Genomic DNA, 22674 nt, shown 5'->3' with positions numbered 1-22674 from the left:
GAGCAGGGTCTCAGGCAGTGGGTCTCTTAATCTGGATGAGCTTCTCTGGTCCCTTTAATCTCACCTCAGGCGGTTTCTTGGCTGCTCCTCCCTTGATGAGCAACTGTACGAATCTGCCCTTTGGAACTCAGGGAAGGTCATGGAGGCTGGAGTCTGGTCTACAAGGAAAGGGGGGCACAAAGAGGCCTCCATGCCCGGGAGCCCCACAGTCACCCCACCCCACCCGCCCTGGTTTCCAAACCATACTAAAGACTATACATCAGCATAGCAATCCTAATCCTCAAAGCCTCCATCTGTTAACCTGGTAGTTCCCTGGGTAAACTTATTAAAAATGCTAACTCCCGAGCCCCATCTGTATTCTGAGCATTGCAATAAAGCATTGCATGAAAATTTTAATATTCCAAATCGATTTCATTTTTTTAAGTTTCATGAATTGAAATATTTGTGGACAATGAAAGTCAAATTGCATTTTAAATTTTTCTGCACCACTAACCTCCAAAAATTTATAGGAAAAAAAGAGTTTGGAGGACTTCCCTGGTGTTGCAGTGGTTAAGAGTCCGCCTGCCAATGCAGGGGACACGGGTTCCATCCCTGGTCCGGGAAAATCCCACACACCACAGAGCAGCTAAGCCCGTGCGCCACAACTACTGAGCCCGTGCACTGCAACTACTGAAGCCCACGTGCTCTAGGGCCGGCTCTGCAACAAGAGAAGCCACTGCAATGAGAAGCCCGCACACCTCAATGAAGAGAAGCCCCGCTCACCTCAACCAGAGAAAAGCCCGCAGGCAGCAACGAGACCGCAGCCAAAAAAAAAAAAGTGTTGTGTAGCAGTATCACTCAATTCCTTGACTGCTTCTGTTACAAGCAAAACCAAAATGAAACAAGATCTATCATTTAAAAATCATGTTTAATTAAATATTCAGCTAAGGGACTTCTCTGGTGGTCCAGTGTTAAGACTCTATGCTCCCAATGCAGGGGGCATGGGTTCGATCCCTGGTGAGGGAACTAAGATCCCACATGGAAAAAAAAAAAAAAATCAGCTGACAAAGCTATTAGGGTGTGCTGAAAGCCAAGCACTGGAAAACCTCCAGTTTTGTAAATAAGTTATTTCTTATTCTCTACAAATAAGAGAATAATCTTATTCTCACGGCAAATCAGCCTTTTCAACTGTGCCTCCGTTTGGAGCCCTGAGGGTGTTTACAGCATCCTGTAAGATTCAGGATAAGTGCTAGGTGTGCAAAATAAGGAAAGAATAAAGTTCAAAGGGGAGGAGGCAGCAGCAGCCCCAGGGTGAGACCTGTAGGACTGGGCATGTCTGCAAGAGGGAAAGGAGAAAGCTAAAACTTCAACTTGCTTTCAGAGTTTTCCATCTGAGAGGAAACAGCTTGGATAATACAAATTCCTGAAGTCCACTGAAAGAATGCATGAGATCAAAGAGAACTGTTGTATTACTTTGCTAGGACTGCTATAACAAAATACCACAGACTGGGTGTCTTAAACAACAGATATTATTTTCTGACAGTTCTGGAGGCTGGAAGTCCAAGATCAATTTGTTGACAGGTTTGGGACTTCCCCAGTGGCACAGTGGATAAGAATCTGCCTGCTCATTCAAGGGACATGGGTTCGAGCGCTGATCCAGGAAGATCCCACATGCTGCGGAACAACTAATAAGCCCGTGCGCCACAACTACTGAGCCTGCGCTCTAGAGCCTGCAAGGTTAGTTTTTATGGGCTGGGTAATTTCATAGGCTAATGAGTGGGAGGATTATTCCAACTATTTTGGGGGAGGGGCAGAGATTTCCAGGAATTGGGCCACAGCCCACTTTCTGGTCTTTGATGGTTGGCCTCAGAACTGTCGTGGCACTGGTGGGTGTGTCACTTACCTTACGCTAATGTATTACAATGAGTGTATGATGAGGCTCAAGGTCCACTGGAAGTCAAATCTTCCACCATCTTGGATCTAGTTAGTTCTAACCAGTTTTTGTCATGTCCTATGGCTATATCATTCTTTTAAAGGTTGTGCCCTGCCCCCTTCCCTCCTGTTTCACTTTCTACATCCAGATTTCTTCCTCCTTGTAGGACACCAGTCAGACTGGATTAGGGCCCACCCTAATGGCCTCATTTTAACTTCATCACTTCTCTGAAGGGCCCAATTCAGCCCCTAACAACTATTATCTCCAAATCTGAGGTGCAAGTTCACAGATGGCCTACTGGGCCTGACAGCTGTCACTGCAGTGCCATCTTCCAGCCACTCAAAGCGAAGGACCAGCCCAACAACCGTCCAGGGTTGGCTATTCATAGAGGTCATTCTGAAGAAGGGAGAGAATTAAAAGGTGGGAGTAAACAAGCACGCTTATGTATAGACTATCTCTATGAGGACACAAGTAACTCTGTTCTGTCGCCCCAGCAAAGGAGGGGGGCAGAAAAGAAAGGGGAGATTTTTCAGGCATATTTTGCTTTTTAAAACTAATAATTAATTTATTAAAGTTACAGTATTGAAATTCAGCTTACATATCTTATTATCTTATTTATAAGTTTAACAAACGTTTACTGTCATTGTTAAGGCAACTTTAGTTAACAGTTGATTCCAGGGACTTCCCTGATGGTGCAGTGGTTAAGACTCTGCACTCCCAATGCAGGAGGCCCGGGTTCGATCCCTGGTTAAGGAACTAGATCCCACATGCATGCCGCAACTTAGAGTTCACATGGTGCAACTAAGGAGCCTGCGAGCCGCAACTGAGACCTGATGCAAATAAATAAATATTTTAAAAAATAGTTGATTCCATTAACAAATGAAAACATTTGAGGCTGAATTTTAAGTTTTCTATATTTGTTTTCCTTTCCAAATACTTCTATTATCTGACTTAAGAAAATAAAAAGCCTGAGTATTACTATGATACATTAAACTTACAAAATAAGTTAATGGCTAAAATTCTCTTACATATGCTAATAATGTATATAAACTTAGGAAGATTTCAATTTTAAATCAAAGTCTAAATTACTCAATTACACATTTTCAATTATAGTTTAAGACTGTCCCAGAATTCTATTAGGTGTGAGTTTCTAAATATTCAACTATATAAAATACCAAATATACTCTAATTTCTTAACACAAAAAAATTAACACTTCTGATTTTTCACTGAGATATAATTCACACACTATACTTTTAAAGTGTACAATTCGGTGATTTTTAGAGTATGAACAAAGTTGTACAACCATCACTACTATCTAATTCCAGAACGTTCACATCACTCCAAAAAGAAACCCCTATCCGTTAGCATTCACTCACCTTAGTGTTTTGCTTCTTCCACTTAGCATAATGTTTGTAAGGTCCATGCATGTTGTAATATGTATTGGTACCACATAAATTTTTATGACTGAATAATATTCCACTGTATGGATATATCACATTTTGTTTATCCATTCATCAGTTGATGAACATGTGGGTTGTTTCTACTTTGGGGCTATCATGAATAATGTCACTGTGAATACTCATATACAAGTTTTTGTGTGGAAGCATGTTTCCAGTACTCTTGGGTAAATAGGTAGGAGTAGAACTGCTGAATCATTGGTAACTCCATGTTTAACCTTTCAAGAAACTGCAAACTGTCTTCTAAAGGGGCTGTTCCATTTTACATTCCCACCATCAATATATAAGGGTTCTGATTTTTCCACATCCTCACCAACACTTGCTATTGTCTATCATTTTGATTATAGCCATTCCAGGGGTATGAAGGGGTATCCCACTGTGGTTTTGATTTACATTTCCCTAATGACTAATGATGTTAAGCATCTTTTAATGTTTTAGTGGCCATTTGTATGTCTTCTTTGGTGAAATGTCTATTCAAATTCTTTGCTCATTTTAAAACTGAGTTAAATGTCTTTTTATTAATGAGCTGTAAGAGTCCTTTATATATTCTGGATACCAGACCCTTATCAGATACGTGATTTGAAAATTTTTTCTCACTTTATGTGGCTTGTGTTTTCAGTTTCTCAATGGTATTCTTTGAAGCACAAATATTTTTAATTTTGATGAAGTCCAATTTTTCTATTTTTTCTTTTGTTACTTGTGCTTTCGGTATCATATCTAAGAAATCATTGTCAAATGCAAGGTCACAAAGGTTTACACCTATGTTTCCTTCTAAAAGTTTTATGGTTTCAGCTCTTACATTTGATCCATCCCAAGTTCATTTTTGTATATAATGTGAAGCAAGGGTTCGACTTCATTCATTTGCAAGTGGATATACAGTTGTCCCAGCAACATTTATTGAAAAATCTATTCTTTCCCCCATTTAATTGTCTTGGCATCCTTGTCAAAAATCACTTGACCATAAATGTATGAGTTTATTTCTGGACTCTCAATTATATTCCATTTATCTATATGTCTATCCTTATGCCAGTACCACAAAGTCTTGATTACTGTAGCTTTGTAGTGAGTTTTGAAATCAGGAAGTGTGACTTCTCTAACTTTTTTTTTTTTTTTTTTAAATATTTATTTAGGCTGTGCCTGGTCTTAGTTGCGGTGTGCAGGATCTTTAGTTGTGGCATTCGAACTCTTAGTTGCTGCATACATGCAGGATCTCGTTCCCCGACCAGGGATAGAATCCAGGGCCCCCGCATTGGGAGCGTGGAGTCTTACCCACTGGACCACCAGGGAAGTCCCCTGTTCTTCTTTTTCGAGAGTATTTTTTATATTCTGTGTTCCTTGAATTGCCATATAAATTCATGATCAGCTTGTCAACTTTTTTCAGAAAGGCCGACTGAAATCTTGAAAGGAATTTATTTTAACCTGAAGATTAATTTGGAGAGTATTGCCATCTTAACAATATTAAGTCTTCCAATCAATGAACACAGGATGTCTTTCCATTTACTTGGGTCTTCTTTCATTTCTTCCAGCAATATTTTATAATTTTTTAACATCTTTATTGGAGTATAATTGCTTTACATTGTTGTGTTAGTTGCTGCTATATAACAAACTGAATCAGCTATACGTATACATATAACCCCATATCCCCTCCCTCTTGTGTCTCCCTCCCACTCTCCCTATCCCACACCTCTAGGTGGTCACAAAGCACTGCACTGAACTGATCTCCCTGTGCTATGCGGCTGCTTCCCCAATAGCTATCTATTTTACATTCAGTAGTGTATTATTTTATAATTTTTAGTGTCTTATACCTCCCTGGTAACATTTATTCCTCATTGTTTTCTTTTTTCATTTTGATGCTATTTTAAATGGAATTGTTAATTTATTTTTCAGCTTTTTCAGTGCTAGTTTATAGAAAGACAACTTACGTTTGTATTTTGACCTCGTATCCTGCAACTTCGCTGAGCTCATTTATTAAGTCTTGCAGTGTCTTTATCAACCCTTTAGGATTTTCTATATAGAAGATAATGTCATTGGAAATGCAGTTCTACTTCTTTCTTTCCCACTTTTTTCCCAAATAAAATATGTCTTTTATTTCTTTTTCTTGTCTAATTTACCTGGTTAAAACTTAAAGCAAAATGCTAAATAGAGGGCTTCCCTGGTGGCGCAGTGGTTGAGAGTCCGCCTGCCGATGCAGGGGACACGGGTTCGTTCCCCGGTCCGGGAAGATCCCACATGCCGCAGAGCGGCTGGGCCCGTGAGCCGTGGCCGCTGAGCCTGCGCGTCCGGAGCCTGTGCTCCGCAACGGGAGAGGCCACAACAGTGAGAGGCCCGAGTACCGCAAAAAAAAAAAAAAAAAAAAAAAAAAATACCGTATGCTAACACACATATATGGAATCTAAAAAAAAAAAAAAAGGTTCTAAAGAACCTAGGGGCAGGACAGGAATAAAGACGGAGACGTGGAGAATGGACTTGAGGCAGGGAGGGCGAAGGGTAAGCTGGGACGAAGTGAGAGAGTGGCACGGACATATATACACTACCAAATGTAAAACAGATAGCTAATTGGAAGCAGCCACATAGCACAGGGAGATCAGCTCGGTGCTTTGGGACCACCTAGAGGGAGATGCAAGAGGGAGGAGATATGGGGATATATGTATATGTATAGCTGATTCACTTTGTTATAAAGCAGAAACTAACACACCATTATAAAGCAATTATACTCCAATAAAGATGTTAAAAATAATAATAATAATAAATAAATAAATCTCTGGAGAGCCTTTGAGGAAAAAAGAATTTGGATGGCAAACGGATTTTACTCATTTCTCATTAGCAATTAGAATAAAGAGATTTTATGCATGTGTGGGCATGCACGCGTGCATGAACACACAGATATGTGCATATGAGTGCATATGTGCATATGAGCAAAAATTAAAAAGAGATTACCTGGACTTCCCTGGTGTGCAGTGGTTAAGACTCTGCGCTCCCAATTCAGGGGCCCCGGGTTTGATCCCTGGCCAGGGAACTAGATCCCACATACATGCCACAACTAAGAGTTCGCATGCCACAACTAAGGAGCCCACCTGCTACAACTAAGACCCAGTGCAACCCAAATAAATAAATAATAAATATTTTTTTAAATAAGAGAGAGATTACTAACTCAATGCATTATCAAGGGTGTGTAGAGTAACAGGCAATCACCAATATGCTGGTAGTGAAAAGTGGTTCATCCCTTTCAAACATAATTTAGCAATATTTATTTATTCACAAAATACAATGGCCATCTTTCCATGGCTTTGCCTAGAGATCCATGTCAATCTTTTTACAGGCTGTAAAGGATAGGATGCCTCATAATTTATTTCTTCAATCTCCTGTAGTTATTTGATTCCCCCCGCCTTTTTTTGCTCTTATAATTAGTGGTTCAAATGAAACTCTTGGACCCTCTTCCTGAAATTTTCAGATGTAATCAAGATCCTAAAGTTTGTGTGAATTGTTTTTATGCTGATCACGGCCTTTTAAATGGAGAATTTATTGATTAAGAACATTCTGTCATTGTTACTTTGTTTTATGTATTTTTGTCACGTTAATGGTTTGGATAAAAAAATCTGATTTTTCTTACTAGCAGAATTTTACTCCTATACCTAGAGAAGAGGAGAGAAATGTTTTGTGGTTTGAATCCTTTGAGAAACCAGTCAGCATTGGAAATGAGACAGACACCATCATCCCATCTCCCACCTTTACAAGGCACCCAGTTGAGGATAATAAACGGTCCTTGAGAGGCTGGGTGGATGGCAAACTTCAGTGATTCTATTTTCTACATGAAGTTTTGAAACTTGGAGTGCATTTCAGAGGCAAGGCAGGGAGAAGGAAGGAGATGAGAGGTGTAAGGCAGGAGAACAGGATGCCTACAGGCAACTTTTAGGAAGTTTTGCTTGGTGGCTTTGAATGGAACCCTCCCCTCCGTGTCCTCTAATCTTCGGCAAAATGTCCATTTTTCATTGACATCTTATAATATGAAGAGAAGTACCCAAACCTGCTCCAGAGCTGTAGGAGGCAGCAATAAAGGCTTGCTGAGAAATTATTTCTTATTCTTAACACTTTTGTCAGCTGATGATTTGGACACAAAGAATATGTTTAAATATCTAATAAATGGGGCTTCCCCGGCGGCACAGTGGTTAAGAATCTGCCTGCCAATGCAGGGGACACGGGTTCGAGCTCTGGTCCAGGAAGACCCCACATGCTGCGGAGCAACTAAGCCCATGCGCCACAACTACTGAGCCTGCGCTCTAGAGCCTGTGCTCCACAGCTACTGAGCCTGCGTGCCACAACTACTGAAGCTCGCGTGCCTCGAGCCCATGCTCCGCAAGAAGAGAAACCACCGCAATGAGAAGCCCACGCACGGCAATGAAGAGTAGCCCCCGCTCGCAGCGACTAGAGAAAGCCCGTGCACAGCAACAAAGACCCAATGGAACCAAAAATAAATAAATAAAACAAATAAATTAGAAAAGAAAATCTAATGAATGACTTAACAACAGTCTGGTACTACTAACTACATTTTGAAACAATTTCTCCTAGAGTTGAGATTGTTAATTTAGAAAGCTATGTGCCAAGCCGACATGCAAATACTCTAGCATTTCTTTTCCTTCTGCAGCACTTCAGCATGTTTGTCCTCTGGATGGGGAGGGTCATAGGAAAACATCGCGCAGTAGACTCTGCCACTAACTGTATGGCCTTGGGCATGTCATATTTCTCTCTCAGATGAGTAAGACTACATGATTTCGAAGGTCCCCTCTAGTTCCAACATTCTTCTATTCCTTGATTACCAACTCTAGCACATCATAATAGATCTAGGGGGAAATACAGGAAAAAGAGAAAAGAGAGAAAAAATGGTCCACAGCAGAATCCCCGATCCTCAGCATAATTGACATTTTGGGCCGGATAGTTCTTTATTGTAGGGGCTGTCCTCTGCACTGCAGATCTCAGGGTCTACTCAGTTTGCCTCAGATGTGGTCAATGGAACCCCTGCATCAGTATCATCTGAAAATGCATTAAAGATACAGATTCTGGCTCTCTGCAGCACCACAGAGTTAGAATCTCTAGAGGCAGCATCTGGAATTATTAAGAAGCTCCTCAAGTCACTCTTTTGAACACTATAGGGTGAGAACTCTGCTCTAGGCCCTCCCAGTTCAAATCTGAAGAGAGCCATCAAACACTACTCTGCTCGAATTCAGATTAGCCCAAAAGAAGGAAAGAGCCTCCAAGTTCCTGATTCTGACTATTGAAACACTGAATTCAAAACAAACTCTGACACAGTGCTCACCACATCCTTTACAACATTAGCTCTTTGAATCCATACAGCAATATTACCAGGTGGATACCACCATCACTCCCTTTTTATAAATGAGGAAACTGAGGCACAGAGGAGTTAAGTCACTTGCCCAAGAACATTCATCGAGTGCTAGGCATATCCAAGATTTGAGCAAAGGCAGTATGGATCCAGGGCACATGTACTTAACACTCTGCTTCACTTGAATAGATCCGTCAGGACACAATGGCAAAGCAAGGAGTTAATCAGGGAAAGAGACGGGCAAGAAGCGGCCTCCTGGAATCTAGTTAACTCTGAGTTTGGGAAAATCATGAGCACACAGTAGGTTGCACCTACTCAGGAGCAATCAGAACAGGACATGAGCAAACTTGAAAGTGTTCCCCAAGCTACACACAGAACTGCCCATACAGGGCAGAAGCCTCACGGGCACAAGAGGCTTAAACACAATCTCTTACTAACGTTGGTTCACCAACAAGCTACTCTGACCCAGAAGCAACTTCCAGGAAGCCAGGCCTAAAAATACCATACTCATCCCTGGCAGTCTGAAAACTGTGTGCATGTCCAAGGCTGTGCCCTTTCAGGAACGATCAGAGAGGAAACCTCCAAGTTATGATTCCCTGGCTGAACATAAGGCAAAAACATAAATTCCCTGAACCATGATAGACACACACACATACAACGGTAAAGAGCAAAAATCTAACTGGCTAGGAGGGCTTAAGCACAACCTTTGCCCAATAAGTGTCTTATTCCCACGCAGAGGCAACCCCTAAATAGCCATGTTAAAACAGAAAAGCAAGGGCTTCCCTGGTGGCACGGTGGTTGGGAGTCCGCCTGCCGATGCAGGGGACGCGGGTTCGTGCCCTGGTCCGGGAAGATCCCACATGCCGCGGAGCGGCTGGGCCCGTAAGCCATGGCCGCTAAGCCTGCGCGTCCGGAGCCTGTGCTCCGCAACGGGAGAGGCCACAACAGTGAGAGGCCCGCGTACCGCAAAAAAACAAAACAAAAAAACAAAACAAAAAAAACAGAAAAGCAAGAGGGGAATATCTGAGCAAGAACATCAGAGGCTACACATTGTGGAGAAATAGACTTGGCAGAATTAGTTCAGCCAATTCACTAGACAAACAGACAACAAAGCAAATGACAACCACCTTTAGAGGGGGGAAATCAGTATCCAAAGTTGCTACAATATATTACATAAAATGTCCAATTTTCAACAAAAAATTACAAAACATGCAAAAAACAGGAAAGTGTGACCCATATACAGGAAAAAAAGTAGGTAATAAAAACTGCCTTTGAAGGGGCCTGAATGGTGCACTTTGCAAAGACTTCAAAGCAGCCATTATAAATATGTACAAAGAATTAAAAGACGGGGGACTTCCCTGGTGGTCCAGTGGGTAAGTTCATATGCCGCAACTAAAGATCCCACATGCCAAAACAAAAATCCCACGTGCCGCAACTTAAGACCTGGCACAGCCTAAATAAATAAATAAATATTTAAAAAAAGAATTAAAAGACGGTATCATGAAAATGTCTCATCAAATATAGAATATTAATAAAGAGATAGAAATTATTTTAAAAGATTCAAATAGAAATTCTGAAGTTAAAAAATATAACATTTGAAATGAAAACTTCACTAGAGGGACTCAGTAGATTTGGGTTTTTTTTTAAGTTTTTATTTTTATATTTTTAACTAATTAATTAATTAATTTTATTTATTAGGCCATGTTGGGTCTTAGTTGTGGCATGCGGGATCTTTTGTTGCAGCACACAGGCTCTTTGTTGTGGTTCACGGGCTTCTCTCTAGTTGTGTGCACAGGCTCCAGAGCGTGAGAGCTCAGTAGTTGCAGCATGTGGGCTCTAGAGCGCATGGGCTCGGTAGTTGCCCTGCAGCATGTGGGATCTTAGTTCTCCAACCAGGGATCGAACCCGAGTCCCCAGCATTGGAAAGCGGATTCTTTACCAATGGACCACCAGGGAAGTCCTCTCAGTAGTAGATTTGAGCTGGCAGAAGAAATGGTGAACTTGAAGATAGATCAAATAGAGATTATCCAACCTGAGGAACAGGGAGAAAAACGAATGAAGAAAAATAAACAGAGCCTCAGAGAAATCTGACACCATTAAATACACCATCAAATGCATAATGGGGGTGTCAGAAGGAGAGAAAGGGATGAGAAAAACAATTGAAGAAATAATGGCTGAGAACATCCCAAATTTTATGGAAAAACATTCATTTACCATCCAAGAAGCTCCATGAACTCCAAGCAGGATAAACTCAAAAAGATTCACATCCAGACATATCAGAGCCAAAATGTTTAAAGCCAAAGATAATGAATGTACATGGTAGTAGATACCAGGGGAATTCGGATCACACAGGACTTTAATTGTTGAACAAACCCAATGCATAAGAGAAAAAGAACGTAATGGATCTTAACTTCAGATAAAAATTTTTTACCTATAAATGAAGTCCCAGGTTTCCCAAGGATTGATGAAGGCTTTCCACCCTGCAGTTGGGAATCTCAAAAAAGGAAAGAAAGAAAAGAAAAAGAAAACGGTAACTATGTGAGGTGATGATATGTTAGTTTGTTAATTAGCATGGTTGTGATGATTATTTCACAATTATACATATACGAAATTATCAAGTTGTGCACCTTACATGTATACAATTTTTGTCAATTATACCTCAATAAAGCTGGAAACAAATTTTGAAGGATGAGAAAAACATAGTGTTGTGCTGTAAAGCGGTGATTTTGATAAACAGGTTGGGTAAATATAATATGGGTTGGAATCAATTCAAATCTTGATTCTCAGGCAGCTGATATGCATTTGTTTCCCTATTAGTAGCCTGCAAGTAGAGTGAGGTATATACATTATTCATAGTTCCAAGGAACAGAAGGCACTAGAGATCAGCACCAGTCAAATGCAGATAATTCAGGCTCAAATGACAATAAATCAACATGTTAATTCGATGCCAAATATGGAAACTGGCATCCTGGGTTGGGAAAGGCAGTTTTCCATTAGCAAATGTCCACAAATCCTGTGTGTGGCCCTTACTGACCACCTTAGAATGGTTCAATAACTGGGTAACCCACCTGCGAAGAGGGAAAACGGAAAAATATCTAAATGAGTGTGAATCTCCTCTTTTCCTGGGTACCTTTTCCCAACACCCCTAGCCTTTAGGTCTTTGTTATGCTAATTAAGTTAATCTACTGCCTTTTTAAAAAAAATTTTGGCCACACCGTGCAGCATGCTGGACCAGAGATAAAACCCAGGCCTCCGCAGTGAAAGCACTGAAACCTAACCATTAGGCCACCAGGGAATTCCCTCGTTGTCTTTCTTTTAAAGCTGACACTGCCTACAGCCAACTCTTCCTTGATCAAATAGAGTAAAAAATGAATTAATACACTCAAACTAACATAATACTGTACCTCAACTCTATTACAATAAAATAAACAAAAAAATGAATTCAGATGAATTGAGAATCATATTTCATAGTGAATGAATTGAGAAGCATATTTCATAGTGAATGAATTGAGAAGCATATTTCATAGTGCTTCTGGGAATTGTAGCTTCAGAAGATAAGATTCGCAAACATCACTGAAAAATATGTGATTTTAGGATGCAAATGGAACGATAAATCAATCTTCAGGGGAGTATGATTTTGGTTACTACGGCACCACAGTTATTGGAAATAAATCAACTTCTTTGCAGTTACTACAGAACCAGCAAATGAAAGAAAGGGGAAAAGAAGAAACAGATGGATTAAAACAGAGTCCTCACTTGCTTAATTTTCTTTTTTTAATATTTATTTATTTTGGCTGCAGCAGGTCTTAGTTGTGGCATCTCCGTTGCGGCATGCGGGATCTTTAGTTACAGCATGAAGACTTCTTAGTTGCAGCATGCATGTGGGATCTAGTTCCCTGACCAGGGATCGAACCTGGGCGCCCTGCATTGGGATCTCGGAGACTTAACCACTGGACCACCAGGGAAGTCTCGAGCCCTCACTTGCTTTAGTCAAAGTGTGAAACTACATCTGAGAGTACAAAGAGAAAAGAGGTTACTTTTGTAGTGCCATGCTTCTTGCAGTAGCTCAGTGAAGTATTTAATATAACTATAAGGTAAGAAAATTTGTTTTCTGGTAACTTTTAAAAAATATCACACATCTATTTCCCACCCACTCAGAAACAGAATTAATGATTAAGTTTTGGTGTGCTAACTAAATTCATGCCAATTCTCTACCCTCCCTTGTTTATGGGGAAATTTGTTTCAAAATGCTCAACTCTATTCTGAGAGCACGGAATTATGAAAAAGATGTTCCAGACTAGGAAATGTCACACACATCTAAGCCAACACACTTTAATTTAAAACCAGCCCTTATGTGTAAGATTATACTACAACCCGGCTGACAGACTGGAGGTAATAATTAGACTTTGTGGAAAATAATAGACTGAGGTTCAAGCATGTTGATTTGAATCATGACATAACCTTAAAGTGGTTAACAATTTTATATAGAAAATGAACAGGTTTTTAAAAGTCTGTGGAAGTACTTCCCTGGTAGTCCAGTGGTAAAGAATCTGCCTTACAATGTAAGGATTCTGGTTCAATTCCTGGTTAGGAAACTAAGATCCCACATGCTGCGGAGCAACTAAGCCCGCGCCACAACTACTGAGCTCATGTGCCTCAACTAGAGCCCGTGTGCTGCAGACTACAGAGCTCACGTACCCTGGAACCTGCGCACCACAACTAGAGAGAGAAAAGCTGCACGCCACCACTAGAGAGAAGCCCACGCACTACAATGAAGAGTGTGCGCGCCACAACAAAAGATCCCACATGCCTCAGTGAAGATCGCGCATGCCACAACTAGGATCTGATGCAGCCAAAAATAAATAAAATAAATAATAAATAAATCTTTAAAAAAATAGTCTATGGAGTTCAAATAAGCGAGGTAGCATGATCACATTAAAAACGCTAGTCAACCAGGAATTCCCTGGTGGTTTAGTGGTTAGAATTCGGCGCTTTCACCGTGGCCTGGGTTCAATCCCTGGCCGAGGGAACTGCCAACAAGCGGCACAGCCAAAATTAAAACAAAAAAAATGCTAGTCAACCTACGTGTTTGGTTCTGACTCTAAATGTGATCCTCTGATCACTTCTTATAATCTTTAGGACTGTTGACTGCAGAGTATGCAGGCACCTTCTACAAGGAAAAGAACTAGGACTTCACTAGTGGCGCAGTGGTTAAGAATCTGCCTGCCAATGTAGGAGACACGGGTTTGAGCCCTGGTCCGGGAAGATCCCACATAGCCACAACTACTGAAGCCTGCATGCCTAGAGCCTGTGCTCCACAAGAGAAGCCACTGCAATGAGAAGCCCACTTGCCGCAACTAGAGAAAGCCCACAGGCAGCAACAAAGACCCAACACAGCCAAAAAAAAAAAAAGAAAAGAAAAGAACTATATTTTAATTCTTTTACTTGTTTCTTTTTCCTGTTTTAATGAGAACTATATTTTCAAATGGTGGACTCTTTCTTCCCATAACTAAACTGAGGAAGACCTGCTGACTTAAAAGTCCATGGGGAAGGGGGGGCTTCTCCGGTGGCGCAGTGGTTGAGAGTCCGCCTGCCAATGCAGGGGACACGGGCTCGTGCCCCAGTCCGGGAAGATCCCACATTCCGCGGAGCGGCTGGGCCCGTGAGCCATGGGTGCTGAGCCTGCGCGTCCGGAGCCTGTGCTCCGCAACGGGAGAGGCCGCAACAGTGAGTGGCCCGCGTACCGGTTTAAAAAAAAAAAAAAAAAGTCCATGGGTTGCGGATTCCCTGGCAGTCCAGTTGTTAGGGTTCTGCGCTTCCACTGCAGGGGGCACTGGTTCCATCCCTGGTGAGGGAAACTAAGATCCCAGATCCCACAAGCCATGTGGCATGGCCAAAAAAAATAAATAATAATATTGTATCTATGTTAAATCTGCTGAATTTGATAACAGTGCTAGGATGATGTAAGAGAACGCCCCTGTTTTGAGGAAACAAATACTTAAGTACTTTAGGGTGAAGGGACGTAGAACATGTAATTATTTTTAAATACTGATGTACTTTGGGGTAAAGGAACATAATATATGCAATTACTTTAAAATACTGAAGTACTTTGGGTAAAGGAACATAATATATGCAATTACTTTTAAATAATTCAGAAAGAAATACATACATGGAGAAACAGAGAAAATGGTAAAGCAACTCTTGGTAGCTGAACCAATACCAGAAACTGCCTACCTCCACCATTTCATATAAATAAGAAAAATAATCCCCCAAGTCAGTCAGCAGCTGAAAGCGTGCTTTACTGATAACTCAGCTGACTCCAATTCACCTTCTACATGTACAGAATCACACTATAGAATTGACATTCTGAAAACAGAAAATGGACTTAGAGTCCCAGTAACTTACAGAGTCTAGTCACTTAACCAAGTCACTTAACTGCTCGCGGTTAAAGTATAGTTACTTATAAAATGCGAACATCAAAATGGCATTTGTGATGAGTGCATTGTAAAATGCAAAGTGCTATATAAGTACGGGTGTTTCCAAAACTGTGTTTCTGCGTTTTTACCCTTTTATAGCTTTGTTTAAAATGTTGGCTAGAAGAGTTAAAACTTGTAGAAACATTTTCTTTCGCACAGGAGTTCTTCTACGCTCATTGTTTGCTTATAAGGAAATACTTCCGAATAAGAATTTAACCATTTTCTGCACACCTACATAGAAGGTAACAAATTATTACACTGTCTATAACTCAGAAGCCTTTCTAGGCTAGTACCTATTTCTGGCTTCTTTTAGGAGACACAATCATAACAAATATATTTAATGTGCCAGGCATTGTGCAAAGTGGCATACGTACATTGTGTAATTCTCACAAAAACTCAGTGAGTTCGATGCAATTATTATTTCATCATCAGTAAAATGGGGAAAACAATAGCAATTACCTCACAGGTCTGTTGTAAGGATTTGAAAAGACTATACATAGAGCATTTAGCACAGTGCTTGGCCAAAAGTAACTGCTAAATACAGTTTACCATTAGTTGGTACCTTCATTTTACAGATAAACAGACACAGAAAAAAGGCAAGTGTAAGCAACAGGATTTTCAACTCAGGTCTGACTCCCCAAGTTTCTGCCGCTTTCTTTCTTCTTCCTTTTTTTACAATTATCTCCTCGTACAGTAGGGGGGAAAAGTAAATCCCCATGATAGTGGCTGAACTTAAAGCCAGGAAACACCTAATTTAATTGTCTTCGACTGTGCTTACCCCCTACCAACGCCAGGCAGAGTGAGCTGCTCACTACGTTCTTGAACTAATGAAAGACTAGGTTTCTAACCCGGGTGAGCTAGATCTTTCTGGGCTGGGTAGTTTCCTCGTCTCTGAGCTGGTGTCCCCGGCTGCAGACCCGAAGAGGCTGTTCAGGTCCTGTTCGGGGAAACGGACTTGTCTTCCCCTCCTCAAAAAACAATTTACCGAGGGCCACTGCCCTCCGACCCACTAGGACTCGAAGGATCCCAACCTACATTCGCCTACGGTAACTCCTATATGTCTCCACCACCTGCACGGCGACCTTCTCGGAGCCCGGCTCTACCCGCGCCTTCCTCTTGGCAGACGCAGGCGCAGGCGCGCGGCAGAGTTCTGCGCGCGCCGCACTTCCCGGCAAACTACAGCTCCCAGAATCCCCGTCGATCGATCCACCTCCCACTCGAGGTGGGGGCGGAGGCGGAGCAGATTGTCTGGGGAGGGGCGTATCATCTTGAAATGTCCTGCTCGTGTCCTCTTGGGAAGAGTTCGTTTTAAAAGAGATTCTGGGGTTCCCTGATAAGGTAGGACATCTGTTCCTCTTAGGTATAATACTGCCCTCCGCACCCCGAGGGTTCCCTCAGTGTAAAACGCAGGTGGTCTAGTCCAGCGGAGACACTTGCCCCCGGCCACGGCGGGGAAGCCTGAGGAGTGAAGGGCCCATCGCCCACGCATGCGCACAGGCGTAGCATGGGGGCGGGAGCCGTTGAGACCCTTCCCAGCATCTGAGGTGAGTAGGGGGCGGGGCGGGGCGGGGCGGGGCGTGTCCCGGGTTGGGACTGACCACTCCCCCGCGACGGCCACAGTTCGCACAATCACTACTATCCCAATCAACTCTGAAACTCCCAGACCCCAATTGTCCGGAAAATTGGAGTCCCCAGGAGCTCAGTTTTAGCGTTTATACATAAAAATACTGTTTTCAGTTAAACCACTTCCAGCATTTCACTGCCATTATCTGTGTACAAGACTTTCTTCTCTACTATACCGTGCTTTTTGTTTGTTTGTTTTGGTTTTTTTTTTTTTGCGGTACGTGGGCCTCTCACCGCTGTGGCCTCTCCCGTTGCGGAGCACAGGCTCCGGACGCGCAGGCCCAGCGGCTGTGGCTCACGGGCGCAGCCGCTCCGCGGCATGTGGGATCCTCCCGGACCGGGGCACGAACCCGTGTCCCCTGCATCGGCAGGAGGACTCCCAACTACTGCGCCGCCAGGGAAGCCCTACCGTGTTTTTTTTTTTTTTTTTAATAAATTTATTTATTTTTGGCTGTGTTGGGTGTTCGTTGCTGCCTGCAGGCTTTCTCTAGTTGTGGCGAGTGGGGGCTACTCTTGGTTGCAGTGCACGGGCTTCTCATTGCGGTGGCTTCTTGTTGCAGAGCACGGGCTCTAGGTGCGCAGGCTTCAGTAGTTGTGGCACATGGGCTCAGTAGTTGTGGCTCACGGGCTTAGTTGCTCCACAGCATGTGGGATCTTCCTGGACCAGGGCTTGAACCCGTGTCCCCTGCATTGGCAGGCGGATTCTTAACCACTGCACCACCAGGGAAGCCCTATACCGTGCATTTTTAAAATAATAGCGAACATATTGGGAGGCCTCACCTTTCATCTTGGTTTTCCGGCATGCAGCAGATAGCTCCTTCCTAACAAGCTGTAGAGCTTAAAGTCTTTTGGACACTTGATTCTATTCAATTTAGTGTCAGACTAGGTACATACTTTGTCATGTTCTCTGATTGTTTCACGTATGTCTTCTCATGACAGGACTCCTTGGGACGATAAAGACAATGATACACTCACTAACTAAAGAAATGGTGGTGCCAATGAAATTTATAATCTGCTGGGGATACAGACAATTAAGCAAGGGGCTTATTGTGCCCTAACCCTAACCATTTTGCTTACAACTTGCTGTGGGACTTGGTTATGTTGCTTAACCTTCTGGGCCTACATTTTCTCACAAAATGAGAAGATTGGACTAGATGATCTCTCAGAACTTGCCAGCTCTAAAATTCTGTGGTTAGTTAGTGAGGAGTAGAATCCAGATTATATCATAATATGTTAATGCAAAGCATCATCAACTTCCATTTCTCTGCTAACATAAATGGAATATAGCTACAAGAATTTTGGCAGCAACATTAGAAAGAACTACCCCTTGTTGTACTGTAATTTAACCCTTATTGCTGAAAATATGAATTTAGCTGATAATACAACTGTCTTCACCCTATATTTGTTGTCGTTTTATAGATCATTGCTAGGAAGAACTCTGGGTACAATAATGAACACAGTGTATGTGATGATGGCTCAAATCTTAAGATCTCATCTGATAAATGCTTCAGTGATTCCTAATCGAATGAAAATGGGTCCATATCTTGGTGTCATTAGAACTAAAATGATGTCAACTCATAAATCCAAAAAGAATATGAGAGAATATTATAGGCTGCTGAATCTGGATGAAGGATGCTCTGCAGATGACGTCAGGGAATCTTTTCATAAGCTTGCCAAGCAATACCATCCAGATGGTGGCTCTAATACTGCTGATTCTGCAACATTTATAAGGATCGAAGAAGCTTATAGGAAGGTGCTTTCCCACGTGATAGAACAAACAAATGCCAGGCAGAGTAAAGTTGAAGAAACAGAAGAAGAAGAAAAAAAATTCAAATATAACACACCCCAACACCGGCATTATTTAAGTTTTGAGGGTATTGGTTTTGGGACTCCAAGTCAACGAGAGAAGCAGTATAGGCAATTTAGAGCAGACCGTGCAACTGAGCAAGTGATGGAATACCAAAAGCAGAAACTGCAAAGCCAGTATTTCACCAATAGTATAACTGTTAAAGACGTAAGACACAGTAAGGAACAAAAGATAACTCAAGCAATAGAACGTTTGGTGGAGGATCTCATTCAGGAATCAATGGCAAAAGGAGACTTTGACAATCTCAGTGGGAAAGGAAAACCTCTAAAAAAATTTTCTGGCTGTTCATATATTGATCCCATGACTCACAACCTGAACAGAATATTGATAGATAATGGATACCAACCAGAATGGATCCTAATGCAAAAGGAAATAAAGGATACTATTGATCAACTCAGAGAGGCAATTTTAGTGTCAAGGAAAAAACTTGGGAATCCAATGACACCAACTGAACAGAAACAGTGGAACCAAGTTTGTGAGCAGTTTCAAGAAAACATCAAAAAACTAAACAAGCGAATTAATGACTTTAATTTAATTGTTCCCCTTCTGACCAGGCAAAAAGTCCATTTTGATGCACAGAAAGAAATTGCCAGAGCCCAGGAAATATATGAGACGCTTATAAAAACACAAGAAGTCACAGATAAAAACCCAAATAACTTTGATCAGGGAGAAGGAGAGAAAACACCTGGAGTCAAGACAGGTTTCTTTAACTGGATGAATGTGTGGCAATTTATTAAAACATGACCATCTCGTTGCTCACAGAACTGCCCCCAATCATTTTCAGTAGTACTGACATCACACGTAGAGGCTGAGATTTCTTTCTGTAACACAAGAGTCTGAGAACTGTGTGCCTCTGTACTTTTCACAAAACAAGTCACGTCTCCAGTGATGTGTAGATGAGAGAGCTGTAAGAAACTAAGTCAGAGAAATATTCAACCAGCTTTGCTCTGAGGATATGGCAAAACAAGAGGAGAACTTACTTTTAAGGAAACAATTTAATACATTTCAGTTCGTAAATGTCGGTCATCAGGTGAAAGGAGTTAGGATAGGGACTCAGGCTGGGAATCATAAAGGGTATTCCAAAGTCTTAGTGCAGTTTTAAACTCTAATTTAAAAACATTTATTGTTTGCCATCTTCAAACATAGGTACTTCAACAACAACTAAGAATGTATCATGAAAGGTCACAAAATGAAAAGTATGGAATGTAGGCAACTAAACCTCCAAATAATGTATGTTTTTCACAAGTTCGCTGCATTTATACACCTGAGGTTATTAAAGCACAAAGTTTTCTAAGACTTTTGGGACATTCTCTATATGATTGGAAATGTTAAGATCAGAAAATTAGCCTAGTGGAGTTATGACACTCTTCTTTTTTATAAAGCCCTTCTCTCTGCGTACTGAATAAAGAAACCACTAAATATCTTGGTTGTACTTTTTCCTGCCTAACTTCATGAGCCATTAGCAGCGCAGATCCATCTGCCAAGCTAGCTGATTTAGCTATTCTAGAAATAGACTCCAATGTCCACTTTTAAAGAGTTTGAAAGTATTTTCTGACCTTTCAGAGGTGGGGGAAAAAAAAAATCCTTGGGCTCAATGGAAACAAGATTTCACCTTTGGCTTCATCTCTAATCAGAGTTGAAGTGTTAGGTTTACATAAACCTACCTGAAGCCTTTCTTTGTTATGTATCAAACTCCCCAGAGGCTTTTTCAGTGATATGAAAATCTCAGTTTACTGTCTTAGGGATCCAATTTCCTGTCTTAGGAACCCTTTAATAAACAAAGATACGGTACCCACTTGCACCTTTGGCAAATGACAGGAGATTGACATCCATGAGATTGTGTCTCAACCACTTTCAGAAAGACCTGACTTCTTTAGGTTTGTGTAACTGCCTATTCACAGAATCGGGCAACTAGAGGATAATGGAGAGTGGTCAAAAGGAGCAGGTCTGTTTCCTTATTTAATTCGGAGCTCTGTACTATGGAAGTGCCTCAGAAGCATGTCACTTGCCCCTCTGATTTTGGAAGAACAAGTTATTTTGTAAAGTGTGTGATAGTTAAATAAAATTACATCTTCAAAAGGAAATTTCAGACCTTTCTGCTTACGTGATGGGGCATTAATTGGCATATGTCATTACTTTATTGAATGAGTTATCATTAGCTTCTGCAATGATATATTATTCTAAATACAATTGTGAACAGTGTGAAATAAGAGTTTATAATAAAAGCTATAGTTCCAAAACATTTTAGAAGGCTATGATTCTGTGAATCTTCTTAAATATTAGAATTAGATACCTAATTACATTGCAGCACCATATATGAATGAAACCATTTTTGCTATTAGATAATGAGAAGTCAAAGTTATCAGGAAACTCCAGTAATTCCTAATTTCAGCACAGCACACTTTATGTTTGTAAATGTTGTCTATATTAATAAAGTTAATAAGGTTAATTAATAAAGTTAATTTTAATGATTAAAGTTAATTTTAATGATTGTTCTATAAACAACTAATAGTAATAAAAATCATATTTTTGCCTGGCCATCTAAGTTAATCTTTTTTGTCTTTTTTATGGATAATGTTAAAACTGACTGAGACATGGACTATTCTTTTTTTTTTTTTTTTTGACTATTCTTGTTAAGAAGGCAAATTTGCCTATGTAAAAACAGATTCACTTATTTAAATAACTACGTTCCAGGCCAGAAAAAAAGATTTGGGCTGGTTCATTGGAGTTTGTGGAATAGGAATCTGACACTTACCTCTGTTTTGATGTATTGTGTTAGCCAAAAAGTGTGTTCCGGTTTTTCCGTAACATCTCATGGATGTTGGTGACCCAGCAGCTTGAGGATAGATCCTCAGATCACAGATCACAGGCTTTTATCTCTGAGTTGTGTTCTTGTTCTGTGTGCCTGAGGTTTGGCCTCCGTCAGTAGTCTGGTCCCTCAGGACTATAGTTTTAAGTTCCTTGATAGAACTACTACATTATTATTCATTTTCTTCATCGTGCTCCCAGGATATAGCCTTGGTTTGGGGGGTACCCCTCCTAGAGATGGGTGTCCCCTGTAACGTTGTCTCTATGGCTGGGGCCATAGTTCCCTGCTACCAACTGCCTGAGTCCCCATCCCTGGGCCTCAGCCACCTTCTGGGACATTTCCAGTACCTCTCAGGCACAACTCATGCTGATTTGCCTGTTCCTAGAAGTACTGATTTTCCTTTTCGACAAAGTTCTGTTCATTCAACATATGGTTACTGAAGTCCTGCAAGGCAATCCACCATTCCACCATCTGGATTCTCAGAAATCAGTAACTGGGGTGGGGTGCAGCAAAAGGATGCCTCACCCCCAAATGTAGCCCTCAGATACTCACTTTGCTTGGTATTCCTGCTACCACTGCGACCTAGCTCCAGGGGCGGGGGCTGGGCAGGGGTAGGAGGCTTCCTCTCCTTCTCTGGCCTAAGGGCAGACCCAGAGGTGTTGTTATAATACCTCTTGCCTGGCTGAGACCAGACTGGAACATCCAAACACAGCTTTCCTCAAGGCTCAGGGATGACAGAAAAGAAAGGAAGACAGTCCCTAGGATGGGATGATACAGCTTGTGACCCTCTCCAGTTTGCCTCGGAGCCCAGTCCCCAGCCTGCTGGGGAGGGAAAGAGCACACCCCTCTTCCACTTTTGTCAGGGCCCTCAAGTGCCCTCAGCATGCCTCTCCTCCCCCACATCTAGGCTAGGAAAGTAAGGTCTTAAGGCAGGGGTCCCCAAACCCCAGACTGCGGACCAGTAGCGGTCCGAGGTCTGTTAGGAACCGGGCTGCACAGCAGGAGGTGAGCACCGGTCGAGCGAGGGAAGCTTCATCTGCCGCTCCCCATCGCTCCCACCGCCCCCACCGCTCCCCATCACTCACATTACCGCCTGAGCCCTGAACCATCCCCTCCCCTCCCCACCCCCTCCGCCCCAGTCCATGGAAAACTTGTCTTCCACAAAACCGGTCCCTGGTGCCAGAAAGGTTG

The 22674-nt window shown here is 41.8% G+C and overlaps 1 protein-coding gene and 1 long non-coding RNA gene across 4 annotated transcripts in view; one reads left to right on the top strand and one right to left on the bottom strand.

Moving 5' to 3' along the window:
* Positions 1-16458, bottom strand: part of LOC109547896 (uncharacterized) — a 43615-nt gene extending 27157 nt beyond the window's left edge. Inside the window, exons 1-4 of one of the 2 annotated variants that reach the window (XR_012331597.1) lie at positions 16220-16458; positions 11140-11202; positions 763-2742; positions 65-158 (exon numbers count right to left, since the gene is read on the bottom strand). This is a non-coding gene — a long non-coding RNA (uncharacterized lncRNA). The remainder of the gene's footprint in view (positions 1-64; positions 159-762; positions 2743-11139; positions 11203-16219) is intronic. The other variant, XR_012331598.1, reaches the window with a different exon arrangement.
* DNAJC28 (DnaJ heat shock protein family (Hsp40) member C28) lies at positions 16442-21212 on the top strand. Of its 2 annotated transcripts, none has more exons than XM_073804462.1 (2): positions 16442-16522; positions 18227-21212. In XM_073804462.1, the coding sequence occupies exon 2, from the start codon at positions 18258-18260 to the stop codon at positions 19416-19418; it is 1161 nt and encodes a 386-aa protein (XP_073660563.1). In that variant the 5' UTR covers positions 16442-16522; positions 18227-18257; the 3' UTR covers positions 19419-21212. The 2 variants fall into 2 exon arrangements, with proteins under 2 accessions (XP_073660563.1, XP_004328710.1); XM_004328662.4 differs by having other exon boundaries at positions 16483-16728.
* Positions 21213-22674: the final 1462 nt, after the last annotated feature.

This window comes from Tursiops truncatus, chromosome 4 (assembly GCF_011762595.2).
Source record: "Tursiops truncatus isolate mTurTru1 chromosome 4, mTurTru1.mat.Y, whole genome shotgun sequence".
In the NCBI taxonomy this organism is placed as follows: domain Eukaryota; kingdom Metazoa; phylum Chordata; class Mammalia; order Artiodactyla; family Delphinidae; genus Tursiops; species Tursiops truncatus.
Note: the sequence above shows the minus strand (reverse complement) of the source record. Positions and strands in the feature narration are given on the sequence as shown.